This window comes from Grampus griseus (genome assembly GCF_964374135.1).
Source record: "Grampus griseus genome assembly, chromosome: 6".
In the NCBI taxonomy this organism is placed as follows: Eukaryota; Metazoa; Chordata; class Mammalia; order Artiodactyla; family Delphinidae; genus Grampus; species Grampus griseus.
The window spans coordinates 106,454,626-106,471,266 of record NC_139000.1 but is presented as its reverse complement, the minus strand read 5'-3'; the positions used below and the strand labels follow the sequence as shown (position 1 = coordinate 106,471,266).

The 16,641-nt window shown below is 53.8% G+C and overlaps 1 protein-coding gene across 1 annotated transcript in view; it reads left to right on the top strand.

The window, feature by feature from the left end:
* XKR6 (XK related 6) overlaps positions 1-16,641 on the top strand; it is a gene marked incomplete at both ends in the record, with an annotated part of 270,622 nt that overhangs the window by 243,455 nt on the left and 10,526 nt on the right. The window contains one exon of the mRNA XM_082656789.1: positions 5,356-5,552. Coding sequence (XP_082512915.1) covers positions 5,356-5,552 — 197 coding nt within the window. The remainder of the gene's footprint in view (positions 1-5,355; positions 5,553-16,641) is intronic.

Below are 16,641 nucleotides of genomic sequence, written 5' to 3'. Positions count from 1 at the left end.
TCTCACAGAGGAAATGCAAGCTTGGTTTCTCTGGCAGGTGTTACGGTTGAACCAGCATTTCTGGGCTCGTTGTCTTCCACTGCACTGGCCAAGATGGGCAGAGGGGCTTGTGGCTCGGGGAACATGGGGATGGCGGGGCGGATCGAGTTGCTCCCTCTGCCCTGGTAGGGCAGACCTAGGTGAACCTGAGAGTCGCTGTTACCGTGGCCTGGGACCTGGAAGCATAGGCTTGGCTCTGCTACATAATCATTCCTCCACCTTGAGCCACCTTCTGAGTCTAGGAGAGGTAGAGGCTGTGGTCCGAGTGCACCCCTGAGAGAATATGGATTTGTGGTCTGGCCCCTGTGGGAGTCTGTGGCCCACAGTACTGTGCGTTGCAGGTGCCGCATCTGGGCAGAGCTGAGGTTTGGAGCACAGAGACCACAGCTGACCTGGGAGACCCATGGCACCAAGGCTCCGCCGGCCACAGGGCGGTTCTGGGTGCTGGTGTGGAGCCTCTGGACCCGAAGCCCTGCTTCATCACCTTCACCTGTGCGCCTCGTCCCCCACTGCTCTGCCTCCCGGGCCATCATCCAATCTGATTAATCTGACCCTCCCCTCTGCCCTAGATTCAGAGTCGGACTTCCCAGCGCCTCCCAACTACTTGTGACCACAGGTCCTTAGGGCCAGCCTCCCACCCAGGCTCTTCCTACTGCCACCTCATCTAGTTGGTCTTCTCTTTCAGGCCCCAAATTCTGATGTAGCTTCCCTCTCCTTTGTCTCTTTCTCTTTCCATTCTCTCCTGCAGAGCTCTGTCTGTCTCTCTGTCTCTTCTCTCTGTGTGTCTGTCTCTGTCTCCCTCTCTGTCTCTCCATCTCTGTTTCTGTGTCTCTCTGTCCTTGTCTCCGACTTTGTCTCTTTCTTTCTCTCTGTTCCTCTGTCTTTCTGTTTCTGTCTCTCCCTATCTCTCTGTCTCTGTCTCTCTGTGTCTCTCTGTCTCTGTATCGCTCTATGTCTCTATGTGTGTCTCTCTGTCTCTGTGTGTCTCTCTGTCTCTGTCTCTCTCTGTGTCTCTCTGTCTCTGTCTCTCCATGTGTCTCTCTGTCTCTCTGTCTCTCTGTGTGTCTCTCTGTCTCTGTCTCTCCATGTGTCTCTCTGTCTCTCTGTCTCTCTGTGTGTCTCTCTGTCTCTCTGTGTGTCTCTCTGTCTCTGTCTCTGTGTCTCCCTGTGTGTCTCTGTCTCTCTGTCTCTGTCTCTCTGTGTGTCTGTCTCTGTGTGTCTGTCTCTGTGTCTCTCTGTCTCTGTCTCTCTGTGTGTCTCTGTCTCTCTGTGTGCCTCTCTGTCTCTCTGTCTCTGTGTCTCTCTGTCTCTCTGTGTGCCTCTCTGTGTCTCTGTCTCTGTGTCTCTCTGTCTCTGTCTCTCTGTGTCTCTCTGTCTCTGTCTCTCTGTGTCTCTCTGTCTCTGTGTCTCTGTGTCTCTCTGTCTCTGTGTCTCCCTGTGTGTCTCTGTCTCTCTGTCTTTGTCTCTCTGTGTGTCTGTCTCTGTGTCTCTGTCTCTGTGTCTCTCTGTCTCTGTCTCTGTGTCTCTCTGTCTCTGTGTCTCCCTGTGTGTCTCTGTCTCTCTGTCTCTGTCTCTCTGTGTGTCTGTCTCTGTGTCTCTGTCTCTGTGTCTCTCTGTCTCTGTCTCTGTGTCTCTCTGTCTCTGTCTCTCTGTGTGTCTGTCTCTTTCTGTGTGCCTCTCTGTGTGCCTCTCTGTGTCTCTGTCTCTGTGTCTCTCTGTCTCTGTCTCTCTGTGTCTCTCTGTCTCTGTGTCTCCCTGTGTGTCTCTGTCTCTCTGTCTCTGTCTCTCTGTGTGTCTGTCTCTGTGTGTCTGTCTCTGTGTCTCTCTGTCTCTGTCTCTGTGTCTCTCTGTCTCTGTCTCTCTGTGTGTCTCTGTCTCTGTCTTTCTGTGTGCCTCTCTGTGTGCCTCTCTGTGTCTCTGTCTCTGTGTCTCTCTGTCTCTGTGTCTCTCTGTCTCTGTCTCTCTGTGTGTCTCTGTCTCTCTGTGTGCCTCTCTGTCTCTCTGTCTCTGTGTCTCTCTGTCTCTGTCTCTCTGTGTGCCTCTCTGTGTCTCTGTCTCTGTGTCTCTGTCTCTGTCTCTCTGTGTCTCTCTGTCTCTGTCTCTCTGTGTCTCTCCGTCTCTGTGTCTCTCTGTCTCTGTGTCTCCCTGTGTGTCTCTGTCTCTCTGTCTTTGTCTCTCTGTGTGTCTGTCTCTGTGTCTCTGTCTCTGTGTCTCTCTGTCTCTGTCTCTGTGTCTCTCTGTCTCTGTCTGTGTGCCTCTCTGTGTCTCTGTCTCTGTGTCTCTCTGTCTCTGTCTCTCTGTGTCTCTCTGTCTCTGTCTCTCTGTGTGCCTCTGTCTCTGTGTCTCTCCATCTCTGTGTCTCTGTGTCTCTGTGTCTCCCTGTGTGTCTCTGTCTCTCTGTCTCTCTGTGTGTCTGTCTCTGTGTCTCTGTCTCTGTGTCTCTCTGTCTCTGTGTCTCTCTGTCTCTGTCTCTCTGTGTGTCTCTGTCTCTCTGTGTGCCTCTCTGTCTCTGTGTCTCTCTGTCTCTCTCTGTGTCTCTCTATCTCTGTGTCACCCTGTGTCTCTCTGTCTCTGTCTCTCTGTGTGTCTCTCTGTCTCTGTCTCTCTGTGTGCCTCTCTGTCTCTGTGTCTCTCTGTCCCTGTGTCTCTGTCTCTCTGTGTCTCTCTGTCTCTGTCTCTCAGTGACCCCATAGCTTTACGGGTCAGGTACAACAACCTCCCTGCCCCTAGCCCCTCCCCTGGTCCTTTGATTTTGGGAACTTACAGATGGAGGCTCAGAGAGAGGCAATGACTCGTGGGAAGTGGCGCAGCCAATAAATGACAGAACCTGGAACGGAACGGAATTCAGGGCCCTTTTTCACTTCAGAGCCTCAGTTTCCCCAGGTGTTAAATGATGACAACCAGACCTGCCCCACAGGGCACGGCGGGGCCTCCGGAAGATGCCCGGCCTGCAGTGCCTGGCGAGGCTGGCGCCCCCGGCCTCTCCACGCTGGCCCCGGCACCGTCCCCGCTGCAGTGCCTCCCTCCCCTTAGTTTTCTGCAGGGTTGTTCTCCACTCACTCCAGGGAGTGTATGTGCAGAAAATAAGGTGTCCGTCCCAGCCCCCCGGGTGGGTCTTTTCAGAGATCCCATCCCTTAAAGGCTCTCAGGAATCTAGAGAAGCAGCCGTCAGGTGTTCGTCAGGTGTCGGATGGGCTCGCCGTCACCAGCACGTGTGGTTCAGGTCACACCGATGGTTCAGGTGGGCTGCTTTGTGTCCCGATGCCCACTCTGGGGGACCCAGATGCCCACTCTGGGGGCCCACTCGTTCCTCTGTGGGTCCAGTACACGCTTAGCGCACAGGAGGGAGGCCCACTGTTTTGGACCTGGAGAGGGCATCAATTACAGTTTTAAATTATTTTACAAATGTATGTTTTTGCGTCTTTGCCTCTAAAGCATGGGCTTCTCTAACGTCGATGCAAGGTTCTTGGGCAACACCCACTTCTTCCTTTGCTCCCAGGGGGTGGGAGGTATAGAGCCCCTGCCTGTGAGCCTCTCAGGAATCCGGTGTAAACGTGGGCATGAGCTGCCTTCGCCGTGTTGTGACAGTGCTGCCCTGCAGGAGTCTGAGCACTGGGGGCAGGAGTCTTCCTTCTGCATCCACAGCCACTGGGGACATGGCGTGAACACAAACAAGCTCAGGTGTCCGTGAGAGACAGAGAAGACACGAGAAGGGGGCGTGGGGAGAGAGACCGGGCGGTGGGACAGGAGGGGCGGGCAGGACCCCATGAGCCGAGGGAGGGGCTCGGAGTTTATTCTGAACGTGACGGGAAGACACGGGAGTGTTGAAAGAAGGTGGTGACGTGATTGCATTTGTGATTTTCACAAAGCACCTTGGCTACTGTGCAAAGAATGGGTTGTTCTGGGGCAAGAGTGGACCCTGGGAGACCAGTTAGGAGGCTTCTGCTTCGATCCAGGAGAGATGGTGGTGGCGGGGACCAGGCTGGCGGTGGTGATGGGGACAGAGAGAAGGGACCGTCCAGCAGCCCCAAGTAGGCCCCTGACGGTGCTTGAGGACAGTGGGGACTCTGTAGGGGGGTCGACCATGCTCTCAACCTCTGTGATTCTGGCTCGGCCGTTTAAAAGACACAATGATATACATTCCCAGGGGGCGGCCAGGGGCGCAAGTGTGGCTCTGTCCTGTTGTCTGTGGCCTCAGTTTATATGCGTATTCTTGATCCTAACTAGGCCCGCAAAGTGTGCCTTCTGAACCCTGCTTTTGTCCCGGCACTGCCGGCTCCTCTGGGCCTGGCCTGGCCCCAGAGACGGCTGGCTGGCTTGGATGCTACCTTCCATCCTCCCCTTGACTGTGGCTTGGAGACAAGCTTCCGAAGTTTAGGTGACAGTGAGGCAGGCCTGGGGCTTTCTCATGTGGACCTGGATACGTGCCCAGCACGCGGATTATCTCCCTAATCTTCCCACCAGCCGTGTGATGCTGTGATTCTGCCGTGTGAAAGAAGAGTAACGAGGACACAGAGCTGGGTAATTAGTCCAAGGTCCCACAGTGAGCAGATGACAGAGCCGGGATTTGAACCCAGAGCCTGTGCTCTCTGCCTGCACCTGCTCCCTTTGCCCCTTGTCCCTCCCGGGTGGAGTGGGCTCAGTGGTTTGTGTGACTGAGTCTTGGGCTATACCTGGATAGAGGCTCCATTGCAGGCCATCCCTAGTGTAGAGCGGGGCACGCACGAGCTTTGGTGTCCAGCAGCCTGGGGCCGCCTCCTGGTTGCTCCGCCATCGGGTCTGGAGCCTGGGCAAGTGAGTCCCGCCTGTCTGTCCTACGTGGGAACTACACCTGCCTGTCGCCTGGGACCCAGGCAACATGCAGTCGCCAGCCAACCAATGATACTTAGTAGGAGCTTCATAAATGCTAATTCCCTTCCCTCCTCCTCCAGAGACGTGAAAACCCTGCAGGAAGGTTCCCCCTGGGACCCGGAACTTCGGCCAGCCCACCTGCTCCCTGAGCTCACCTGTGGTGCTTCCCTGGCAGGCCTGTGAGATCACCTGGTCCCACTCTTCCATTTCTTATTTTACAGATGAGCAAAGTGAGGCCAGAGAGGGGACAACTTGCCTGGGACCCGTTCCCTGGCCTGCCCCCACCCCACCCCACCCCGAAGCCTCAGCACCCCGTCTGTGGTCCGGCAGAACCCCTGGAGCTGGTCCAAGCACCCGGAAAACCTCAGCGCCAAGGAGGGGATGCTAGTCTGTGGGGACGGCCTGACCCTCCCACAGCTCCCACGCCGACCCACGCTCTCTGTGTTCTGTCCCGTCTCTCGGCAGGTATATCCGCACCATGTACCTGGGGATTCAGAGCCAGCGGCAGAAGGAACACCAGCGACGCTTCTACTGGGCTATGATGTACGAATATGCAGACGTTAACATGCTGCGCCTCCTGGAGACCTTCCTGGAAAGCGCCCCCCAACTGGTGCTACAGCTCTGCATAATGATCCAGAAGAGCCGCGCCGAGACGCTGCCCTGTGAGTCCCCTCCCCCTCCCCGGGGCTGGGGGCGTCGCCCTGACCCCGAGTCCTCACTCCCCCGCACAGGACTTCTGCGCCCCTGCGTGCGAGCCTGCCCCGCCGTCATGTGAGCAGAGGAGAGCCGGGTCTCCGTGTCCCTGGAGCAGCAGGGCGGAGGGCCCTAGTCTCCCAATCCTGGGGGGGGGAGAGGCCCCTTATCTTGGCGCTGGCCTGAGCCACGGTGTTTGCACACATGCGGGCTATGGGGAAGATGCCTTAGCCGAGAGGCATTAGCAGTGTTAGACGTTTGTAAGCTGTGGTGCTCCTGCTTTAGACCCACGTATAAAAGGTAGAAGCCCCACTTATAAAACAGGCTCGAAGCTCTGTTCTAGGTAGATGCGGATGGGGGTCCAGAGCCCAGCGTGCCCCGCCCACTGGCCGCACCTCCCCACTCCTGGCCATTGTGGCCCCAGATGGTCTCGGAGCGCCCAGGGCCCGGTCTGGACACTGGTCTCTACAGCAGCGGGAAGCCTCTGGGGGCCACCTGACTGCCCACCTGACTTTCCACATTGGCCTCCTCTGGTAAAGGTGGAGTCTCACCCCAGGTCGCCAATGTCAGGGCAGACCCCAGGTCAGACCAGCCTGCAAGTGTCATTGTCGTGTCAGAGCCCATTTCAGCAGGGCTGGAGCTCCAGCAGGGGAGAAGGTCTAGGGTGACGAGGGGCTGGAGATCACAGCACTTGGGGGGCCCTGGGGACGTTTTGCCTGGGGAGGACTTGAGCTATGTGAATTTCACCATTTGAAGGGATGTCAGGGAAGGATGATGCTCCAAAGGGTCTGGAGGGAGCTGCAGGGAGACCGTTATCGATTCTACATGTGGGAGACGTTTCAAACAGCAGGAGCCGTCCAGGGATGGAAAGACTCTCAGGAAGTAGAGAGCTTCCCGTCGTGAGGAATAATCAAGCAGGACTGTTGCTGCAGGGACTCAGCCCAGAGGTTCCTGACTCGAGAGGGCTCGAGCATGTGTGATCTGGAGTAGCAAGGCAGCTGGGGCAGAGGGTCTGTTCGCCATGCCCACCTCTCCCTGGCCAGTGGGGCCTGCTGGCCTCCTGGGTCCTCACCTCTGGGCCCACAGCTCCCCAGCTGCTCCAGCGGGCCCTGGGTCCCACCAAGTTCATGAATGAGCACCTGTAGGGGGGGCTTTCCAGCGGGATACCCCCTTGCCCCACGTGGCCCCAAGCTCTGGCCTTTCATTGAACCTCTATGCCTCTTTGGTATAACGGGGGAGATGACAACCGTACCTAATTTGGGGGGAATGCAATGATATTCGGCACGTAGAACACTTTGTTACCCAGCTCTGCAGGCATCTAAGGGGGTGTGTTTCGCATTGCCAGGGAAGTGGCATGGGCACAATCCTGGGTGACCCCCCATCTTCTGCCCCGTGGGTCATGCTGCCCCAGCTGCCTTGCTGAGCCCACTCTTTCTGTGATCACTGCTCAGGTTAGAAATGCAGAGAGGCTGGATGTGAAGTCCGCAGAGAGGAAACTCGAGGGGCAGCCGATGTTGCTTCCTAGGGGTCCTCCTGACATGGGAGCCCAGGCGGCCCATGTCAGCAAAGGCTAAGGGGCCGCTGGGCGAGCCTTTGTCAGCAGGAGCCTGGGAGTGACAAGAGCCAGGCTACTTTGGCCTGGGGAAGCACTCCCTGGCTCTTCTGCCCACATGCCTGTCTTTTCATGCCAGCGGCTCAGAGGTTGGGGGAGCACTTCCCCACGTGTTTGGTGAATGGAATAGTTATTTCTTGAAATAGACGTGCACAGTTAAATACATTTGGGGGCTGCTGGGCCTGACAGAGGTCAGTGGCAATCTTTGCTGTTGGGCTGTGAGTCCCCAGGATGAGGGTCTGCAGGGCTGGCTGGGGTGATGGGAAGGAAGGAAACCGGCCGTCACTGTCATGGAGCATAGACTGTAAGCTCTTGGCATGTTCCTTTTTCCTTTTTTAAAAAATATCAACCCTTTAATTAATTTATTTATTTGGGGGGCACATCGTGCGGGATGTGAGATCTTAGTTCCCCGACCAGGGATTGAACCCGTGCCCGCTGCAGTGGAAGCACAGAGTCTTAACCACTGGAGCCAGAGAAGTCCCATGTTCCTCTTTCTTAACTTCTAGAATATCTGCTCATCACTGGACCCTTGTGTTATGGTGGTAGATGCCTTCCCTCTCTTTTCCCATAAAAAGCTGCATGAAATGTATGCCCTTTAAAGAAAACCATTTTAAATAGTAGAAATTGGAGGAGAGGAGACAAAGTCTGTGAACTTGGAAGGGACGTGTTGGCGACGTGGACTCTGTGAGTTCTTAGAGGACCGTGGCCTGGAAAGATGGGGTGACTCCGCCTGCTGCTGGACAGCTGTGTGACCTTCAGCAAGTGACCGAGCCTTTCTGTTCCTCAGTTTTCTCGTTTCTGAAATGGGGATAATATTGGTACCTACCACAGAGGGTTGTTCTGAGCATTTTTGACGTGATGAATGTCAAGGGCCTCGGGCCGCATCTGGTCATTTTGTGGTTGGTGATGGTCGAGCTCTTACTGCAGATACACTTTCTGAATTGGACCACGAGTTACTAGTGAGATCATGGCTAACTGGCCTTGTTTGGTGGGCTTTTGGTGACATCTGTCCACTCTATACCGTTAATGCTAGTAGATGGCTAGAAAGATCACTATTGCTGTAATAGGTGAGTTTTCCATGGATCTTGTCCAATGCCAACCTCTTCCACTTTTGCCAGCTATCCACCTTTTATTCCTCTTTTATCACTGGGTTAGCAGTACAGTATTTGGCCTGCAAGATGGATTTGTATCCAATTTACCCACAAAACCAGACTCAAGTCAAAAGATAATATTGGGTTAGCCAAAAAGTTCGTTCGGGTTTTTCCGTAACACCTTAAGGAATCTTACGTAAAAACCCAAACGAACTTTTTGGCTAACCCAATAGTAACAGTAATAATAAATCATGGAAATCTTATGCTAGAGTCATTTGGGTACTTCAGTGGGGTCTTACTTAAATCTGCTGTCTTGAAAGTTTAAATAAAGATATAAAAGGGGCATGTTATCTGATATGCCACTTACACTAGTAGTGAGTCTTTTGTCTGCTGAAAGCTTCACGAGGCTTCTAGGCTGTGACAGAGTTTGGAAAGCAGTCCTGAATAGTGAGAAAAGCCCGACAGAGCTGTGTATAAATTCCACCTCCACCATTTATTGGCTTTACGACACGGGGCACGTTAATTTCCTAACTGGGCTTCTTCATCTGTAAAGTGGGCATAATAACTGCTTTTGGGTGGTGGTGAAGGTCTAACGAGCTGCACGTACCCCTCTACAGCACCTTGGCTGGCGTATTAGGGGCACTTGATACAGTCTGCCGTTCAACAAGATGCATTAAGTCAGGAGCCGTACTACGTGCTGAGGGTAACAGGGAACAGATGTGGTCCGGGCCCTCATGAATCTTCCATTCTCTCTTGGGAGACATAACAGAAACAGCTAGACAGCTAGCACGCTGTGGGAAGTGCCTTAAGCAAACAGTCAGGGTGCCAAGACCACAGTACACGGGGTGGGGTGTGGAGAGAGCTTATTTGAGCAGGAATGTCAGAGGAAGCCTCTGCAGAGAGTTGACATTTCAGCTGAGCATAAACACTGAGGAGCCAGCTATGGGAGAAGCAGATACAGCCTTCCAGGCAGAGGGGACGGCATGCGTAGAGAGAGGCCCTGAGATAGGAAACGCCTGGCTTGCTCTAGAAAATGAAAGGACTCAGCACAGCTGGAGGTTGGCAGTGTGGGGAAGGAGAGTGATGTGCGGAGGATGGAGGGGAAGGCAGGGGCCTGGCAGCTTGGGTTTATACCAGGTGCCGCGGGGAGGGTTATGTAGGAAGTCTTTTAAAGAAGATGCCCTCTCCTGCTGTGCAGGGAGGAAAACAAGAGCTGAGCCAGGAACGCCGGTTAGAGGCAGCGGTGGAGGTCCAGGGGTGAAACGATGGGGTTGGAGTGTTTGGGGGTGGAAGCCAAGTGCACGGGCTGGAGGGCTGCTCTGGAGTGGAAATCAACAAGACTTAGCAGGCCTGGTGCAGGCAGTGATAGAAGGAGGGCTGGGGGTTTCTAACAGGGTATGCTGTTAGAAATCCCCTCTACGGGGACTGGGTCAAGGGTTCGTAGCTCTGTCACCTTTCCTGGCTTTTTGGGTTTTCTGACCCTCCCACGTGAACATCGGCAGGGCTGGCGAGCGCCACTGGCGACACCCACACAGCACCTGAGCCTGCCTTTTGGGGTTGAGCTCACCGTGAGGAGTTATCCGCCTTACAGGGCTCTGATGACCACTCGCCCGTGGCCTCACGACCCCACTTGTCAGGCACCTGCTCTGCTGTAGGCAAGATGCTGCGTCAGGAACGGGTTTGCGAAGATACCTACCCTTCGGTAGGTGTTCTTAAACACCAAGCCCTTAAGCATTGGTTTTCTTTTAAACGAACGTTGAGCTCTGAGATACAAATAGGCCTCTTGTCTTTCCATCCCTTTGGTGTTAACCTCTCTGATAGTTTCCTTCTTCCTTAACCTCACTTGTCAGCTCCGCTTACATCAGAAGCCCGCCAGTGGCGTGCACCTCAGCTTCACGTTTGCTCCTTTCTCCGGCAAGAGAGTGCTGCAGAGAGGCAGGTGTTCGTCCAGTTTCTCTGCTCCCGCCTGTACCTTTTTCTTCAGCTGCCACCCCAGGAGCTCTTCCTCCTTCCCCGAGTGAGGACGAAAGTCATCCCAATCAGCTCCCTCTCCGGGCTTCCTCTCCGGATCAGGTTTCCATTCTGCGTGAGGGCTAGGCTTCCAGGTTCCGGTTCTCAGGGGAGCGAAGGCCAGGGTCTGCTTCTCGGCTGTGGGCTTGGTTAAACGGCCCTCCCTGCCTTCCCCTCCCCACAGTGAAAGACGTCCATGTTTCTCCCCTTGGGAGATTTCTTTTCTGTAGTGTGAAAAATGCTGTCCTGTCTCTCCAGTCCCGCTCATATGGACATTAGCTGTTACCCTCCAAAGCTGGGACACAAAAGTTGGCTACTTGATCATTTAGGATTTTGGTTACACTGAGGTGAAGCTGCCACCCAGAAAGTGAGGGTGGTCTGGTTGTGTGGCCCATGACCACAGACCTGTGTTCTATACCAGACCTGGGAATTTCCTACTCAACTTTCCTCATTACCAAGGAGTAAACTTTGTTACTGAAACAACCATTTCACTGCATCAAACACCATCAGATAATGAATCACCTTGAGCAGAGTTATGGGGGGTTTCGGTGCCCCCTGATCCCCTATGGTGTGAGACACTGCCTGAGTTAATCCTGGTGGAGTAGCCCCCTTCTCCCTGACTCCCCCTGGCCCTCACCCCCACCCCGTGCTGAGCTGGAGCTGCTAGCTCTGAGAGATGCTCTGGGGTTTCAGACCAGGTTGGTACCACGATCTTCCACCCTCGGATCTCAGCTCCAGGCTGCTCATGCCAGTTCTCGGTCTTAGCCTCCAGGATAGATAAAGGAGAAGATGTGCACTTCCCTGTTCATGCCCTTCCCCTGGCTGTCTTGCATCTTCACCCGTACCTGCAGTGAAGAGGGACACGCCTTCCTTCTCCCCCCAGAACACAGACTCGGCCTCTCTCGTTTCCCCAGGGTACGAACTCTCCCCAGCTCTGTTTCTGTCTCCTTCTGAGAAGCTGCCCCTCCTTCTTGCCCATCAGATACCCGCTTGGCGTCTACACACAGGGTGCCCTGAACAGCCAACTCCAGCTCCCAGTTCTGCTTCAGCTCCCAGTGGCTTCTTGTCAAACAGAACATTAAAACCTCACACTTCTAAACAGAGTTTGCAAGGATATTAAACAGAGACATCACTTTTGGTGCGTCAAAAAGAGAGGAGAGTTCTTTTTTTTCAACTGTGATAAGAACACATGTAAGATCTACCCTCTTAACAAATTTTAAGTGTAAAAGAAAAGGCAGTATGTACGTATGAGGGAGCGTTCTTAAAGCAGCAGAAAACGTTTGAGAGAGGCAGGCTAAATCAATTTCACTACAGTTAACACAGATGAAATAACCATCGGCCACCTGAAAATGCTTGTGCATGAAACGTTGGGACAAAGCCAGTGGGGCTTCTCGGGGGAGGCGCCGAGTGCTGCCAGTTCAGAAGCCTTAGCCGTAACTGTAACGGGGCCACTTAGTCAGTAACTGTTTATTAAGCACCTACTATGCACCAAGCATGGTTCTAGGCACTGGGGACAGATATGAGCAATAAACAAAACAGACAGAAAGCCCTGCTCTCATGGAGCTTGCATTTCTTGTAGGGAGAGACAGACAACGAACAAAACAGCTATTAGAAAATGGTAGGTACTCAGCAGAGCTCTAAAGCTGGGAAGAGAGAGGGGCGGGGCAGCAGAGCCGTGTCAGCCTTCAACAGTGTTGCAGGAAGGTCTCCCAGTCTTCAATGGGGTGGCAGGAAGGGGACCTCTGAGCAAAGATATGAAGGAGGGAGGGAGCCAGCCCACAGATCTCTGGAGGTGAGTGTACCAGAGGAGGGGACAGCCAAGGGCAAGGCCTTGGGCTAAGAAAGTGACTCCAGTGTTTGGGGAGCAGCCAGGAGGCTGGGAAGGTGGGTGTGTCGTGCCTGGGCTCAGCCCTGCCCCGGGGGTCCTGCCAGCAGAGCATCTCTTCCTCTTCTGCTTTGTTAAAAAATTTTAAACTGCTTTATTGAGATACACTTTACATACCATAAAATTCACCCACTTGAAGTGTACGATTCAATGGCTGTTAGCGTATCCGCGGAGTTGTCACCATCACCACGACCAATCTCAGAACAGTTTCATTGCCCCACAGAGACACGTCACCCTTCTTAGATTTGCTCTCCTGTCTCCCACCCCGCAACTTTCCTGCACAGGGAGGCAGGCAGCTGAAGGAGCCCTGGGTCCTGAGTCCACTGTGCTAGAACGTGGCAAGGGATGCTGGGAAAATCTCTCCCATCTCATCTCTGAGCCTGAGTAATATGAGTAAGGGCAGGAGGGACTCCTGAAGTCCTTTCAGTCTGGCAGGCTGTGACTGTAAGGAAGAGAAAAGTGGGGGAATCTGAGCAAGAATCGGACAGGAGCAATGTTTAATTATTAGGCTAGACATTCACATTAGAGGCAATCGCAAACTCAAGGTCTCGTGGGAACTCCCAGCTCCAGGAAAGACGGCAATTAAGTGATCTTCAAAAGATCTTTTCTATTTCTTAAGATTTCCACGGAAAGAAGGCCTACAGATTTCATGAATGATGTCTTCCTGTGTCACACATCTCTCACTCCTGGGGAGTGGGTGGAATGGAAGAGACCCTGAGAAGGAAATGGGGGAGTCCCTGTAAGCTGTTCTCCTTCCTGTCTGAGCCTCGCCTTCTTCATCTGTAAAAATAAAAAAGGGATCCTTTCCATTCTAGACACAATTGGAGGTGTTAGGTGGGTCAGGACAACAAGAGGAGTCCTAGGGGTGAGGCAGTCACTCCCTGGCCAACCTGGAGTGACGTTTGGGTCTGACGCTGACCAGCGGAGAGCTGAGTCCTCTCTCAATTCCAGGCCCTCTTATGTGTTCAGACCCCACGTGCCCCAGGCTGCCAGACCCTGGGGTTCAGGAGCCTGCCCGCTGTAATACCTGCCCACCTGTGACCGCGTGGAGCTCATCCCCATCTCCTGCTGTTCTTGGGGACCCCATCATTCCCTTCACCCCCCCACCCTGCCCCAGTAATAACCAAGTACCTTGAGGCCTTCTCTGCTTGTCCCTCCGGTAGTCTCCTGAGACTGTCGCCTAGAAGAAAAGGTGCTGCCTCCTGTTTTGAGTGGTAACAGGTGTGGACCTGGCTTCACACTCTGATCTGCACTTAGAAGCTGCATCAGTCCCATAAGGCCCTTAGCCTCTTTGAGCCTCGGGGTTCTCGTTTGTAAACCATGCGTCGTAACTCCTGCCTCAGAGGGGTTTTGTCAGGAGCAAGTGAAATACATTTGTCTGTGTCACAGAGGGGGCCTCCTGGCAATCACCCATCCGAGGCCCGCTTTGCTGCCCTGCTCAGCGAGGCTCTGGCTGGGCGACGTCACCTGCTTGGCAGCTCTGCTCCCTTCGCCAGGCTGCTCGCCTGAGCTGCTGTGGAGCTCAACAGCGGTCTGAGAGCCCTCCGCAGCCTCCTGACACAGCCCCTTCCAGGGCTCCAGGGGCCGTTCCTCCTGTAACCAGGCCAGGACCGTGGAGAGTGCTGGTTCTAGCCCAACACAGTGCCGAGGGCGCAGCAGCAGCAGCGAGGTCAGCCTGCGATGGCCAGTCTCGCGCTTCTGTCCCCCCCATTTCTCCCGCTTCTCCCTCCTCCCCACCCTCAGTCCCTGGTGCAGAAGTGGGCGGTGCCCCTGCCCTTGGCCCAAGCCGTTCTCCTCCCAGGATTTCTCTTGTGGTGGTCAGATCGTGCGGTGACCTGTCAGGGAGACACAGAGCCGGTTGGCTGGAGGAGCAGTTCGCGGGGGAGGAGGGGGGATGTGACAGGAGAAAAGGTGGGAACTCCAGCTGTGGGCGCTGGCTTCTAGCCACCCCCCTTGCCCGTTAATTTGACTGGGATCTCTGACACATCACTTAACCTCTCTGAGCCTCGGTTTCTCCTTTTTAAGTTGGGAATAATCGTACCTGCCGTAATCTACTCAGAGGGGATGGGTGGGGACCCTGTGAGATTAGAGGGGAAGCCACCTGGGGACTAGGGGTAAGAGTTACACATGCAGTTACTTTGTGTCTCGGGTGAGGGAATGACTTTGGGGTTTAGATTAAATTACATCATTGTAGCTTAGAATCCCAGCAGGACCCTCATCTCCCCCCACTTACAAACCTGGAATCCCAGGGCCCTGCAAGGTGAGATTGAGCTGGAGATGCTCTTGCCCCCGGCTGCAGGCCTGCTTCTCTCTTGGGAAGGCATGATTGCATGAGAAAATCCGTTAGGTTAGGCCTTTGTCAAAATAGTATAGGTATGGGCTTCCCTGGCGGGGCAGTGGTTGAGAGTCCGCCTGCCGATGCAGGAGATGTGGGTTCGTGCCCCGGTCCGGGAAGATCCCACATGCCACGGAGCGGCTAGGCCCGTGAGCCATGGCCGCTGAGCCTGCGCGTCCGGAGCCTGTGCTCCGCAACAGGAGAGGCCGCAACAGTGAGAGGCCCGCGTACCGCAAAAAAAATAAAATGTTATAGGTAAGTCTGACGGTCAACGATAATACATCACACAGGCTCCCTGAAACACATCTGCACTGAGCACGCCTGGCCCTGTGCTAGCCTCTGGGGGAACAGAGGTGAGCCAGGCAGGCAGGTCTCTGCCCTTCGGGGGCCTACATCTTAGTGGAGACAGGCAATAACGAGTAACACATGAATAATACCATTTCAAATATAATTGAGTCTATATACGTGTGTACGGGGGAATAGGACATGTAGGCACACCTTTATTGCCATAGGATACTGTATATGTACACCCTATATATTCACCACGTATGTACATCGTACTATACACATTCTCTGTCTCTGTCTCTCTCTATATATATATACACTATATATAGATATATAAATATATAGTATAGTATGTGAGTACGTCAAAGATGTACATATATCAAATATACATTGAATATTCCAAATCCATGTTTTTACGCATGGGTCACGAACAATAAACTAAGGCCCAGTCTGCTTGTACCAAAGCCCATGCTTTCCAGGGCATCGCACGGCCTCTGTTAAAATGCAGTCCGTCTGGGAGCATCAGGGCATTGAGACTGGTTGGCTGTTTGCTCCTCAGTGAGGGTGGATTTGCTGGAACTTTCCAGGGATAGCAGACGGATTTCTTCACAGTGTGCTTCAGGCCCACCAGGATCCAGGCGTCTGCGAGGCTTGTGCCAGACCAGCTGAGTGGCTGACATTTGTTCTAGACTCTCTAAAGTTTGCCTTTACCTAGTTGGCTGTGAAGATGGTATTTCAATAGCTCTGACAGCATCTTAGAAAGAAGAGGCAACCGAATCAGAGGGCTGGGTTTAGCTTTCCTCCTGCCCGGTCCTTTAAATACCAGTGTTTGACCTTGAAGCTCCTTGAGAGGGGGGCTGTTGCCTTCCCCCATGTTCCCAGAGTGACCGTCAGCTCGTGGTCAGCCGCTCAGAAGAGACTCCTTGTCTAGGTATCAGACCGCAGAGATGCTGTTCTCATGACCTCTCCCAAGGTCACTGGTCTGCGCCCCAGGGGCCTCTTTCAGGATATTGAGCAGTTCTCAGGAGGAACTCTAGAAAGCCTGAATCTCCAGCTGCTTGACACATGCAGGTTCACAGTTTGTTTGTAACTTGAGAACATTGAGGAAATAGGAATAGGAACCCCGTCACAGGGTTTCTCATTCTCAGCGCTAGTATATCTGGGGCCAAATCATTCTTTGCTTGTGTATTGGGGAGCTGTCCTGTGCTCTGCAGAATATTTAGCAATATCCCTGGTTCCTACCCACTAGATGCCCACAGCGCCCTCACCCCGAGCTGTGACAACCAAGAAAGTCTGCCAGATGTCCTGGGGGTGGGGGGCGATGGGGGAACGTAACATTCCCATTGAGGACCTTTGCCCTGCTATTAAATGGGTGACTGTGGGTGGTGTCAGCTGAACATGGCCCCTCAGGATGTCCACTTCCTAATCCCCTGAGCCTATACGTGGCACTTTATGCAAAAGGGACTATGCAGGTGTGATTGACTTAAGGATTTTGAGATGGGAGCTTATTCTGGGTTATCCAGTTGTATCTGATATAATCAGAGGGGTCCTTATAAGAAGGAGACAGAGGATCAGAGGGACAGAAGGCGATGTGACAAATGGAAGAGTTGAAGATGCTACCCTGCTGGCTTTGAAGAGGAGGGGAGGGGCCGTGAGCCAGGGGATGCAGGGAATGCAGCTGTGGGCGCTGCAAAAGGCAGGGAAGCAGATTTTCTCCTGGAGCCTCTACAGAGTGAGCCCAAACCTCTGACACCTCGGATTGGGACCAATGAACCCCATTTCAGACTCTGACTTCCGAACTGTCAGCTAATAAATCTGTGCTGTTTCAAGCCACTAAGTT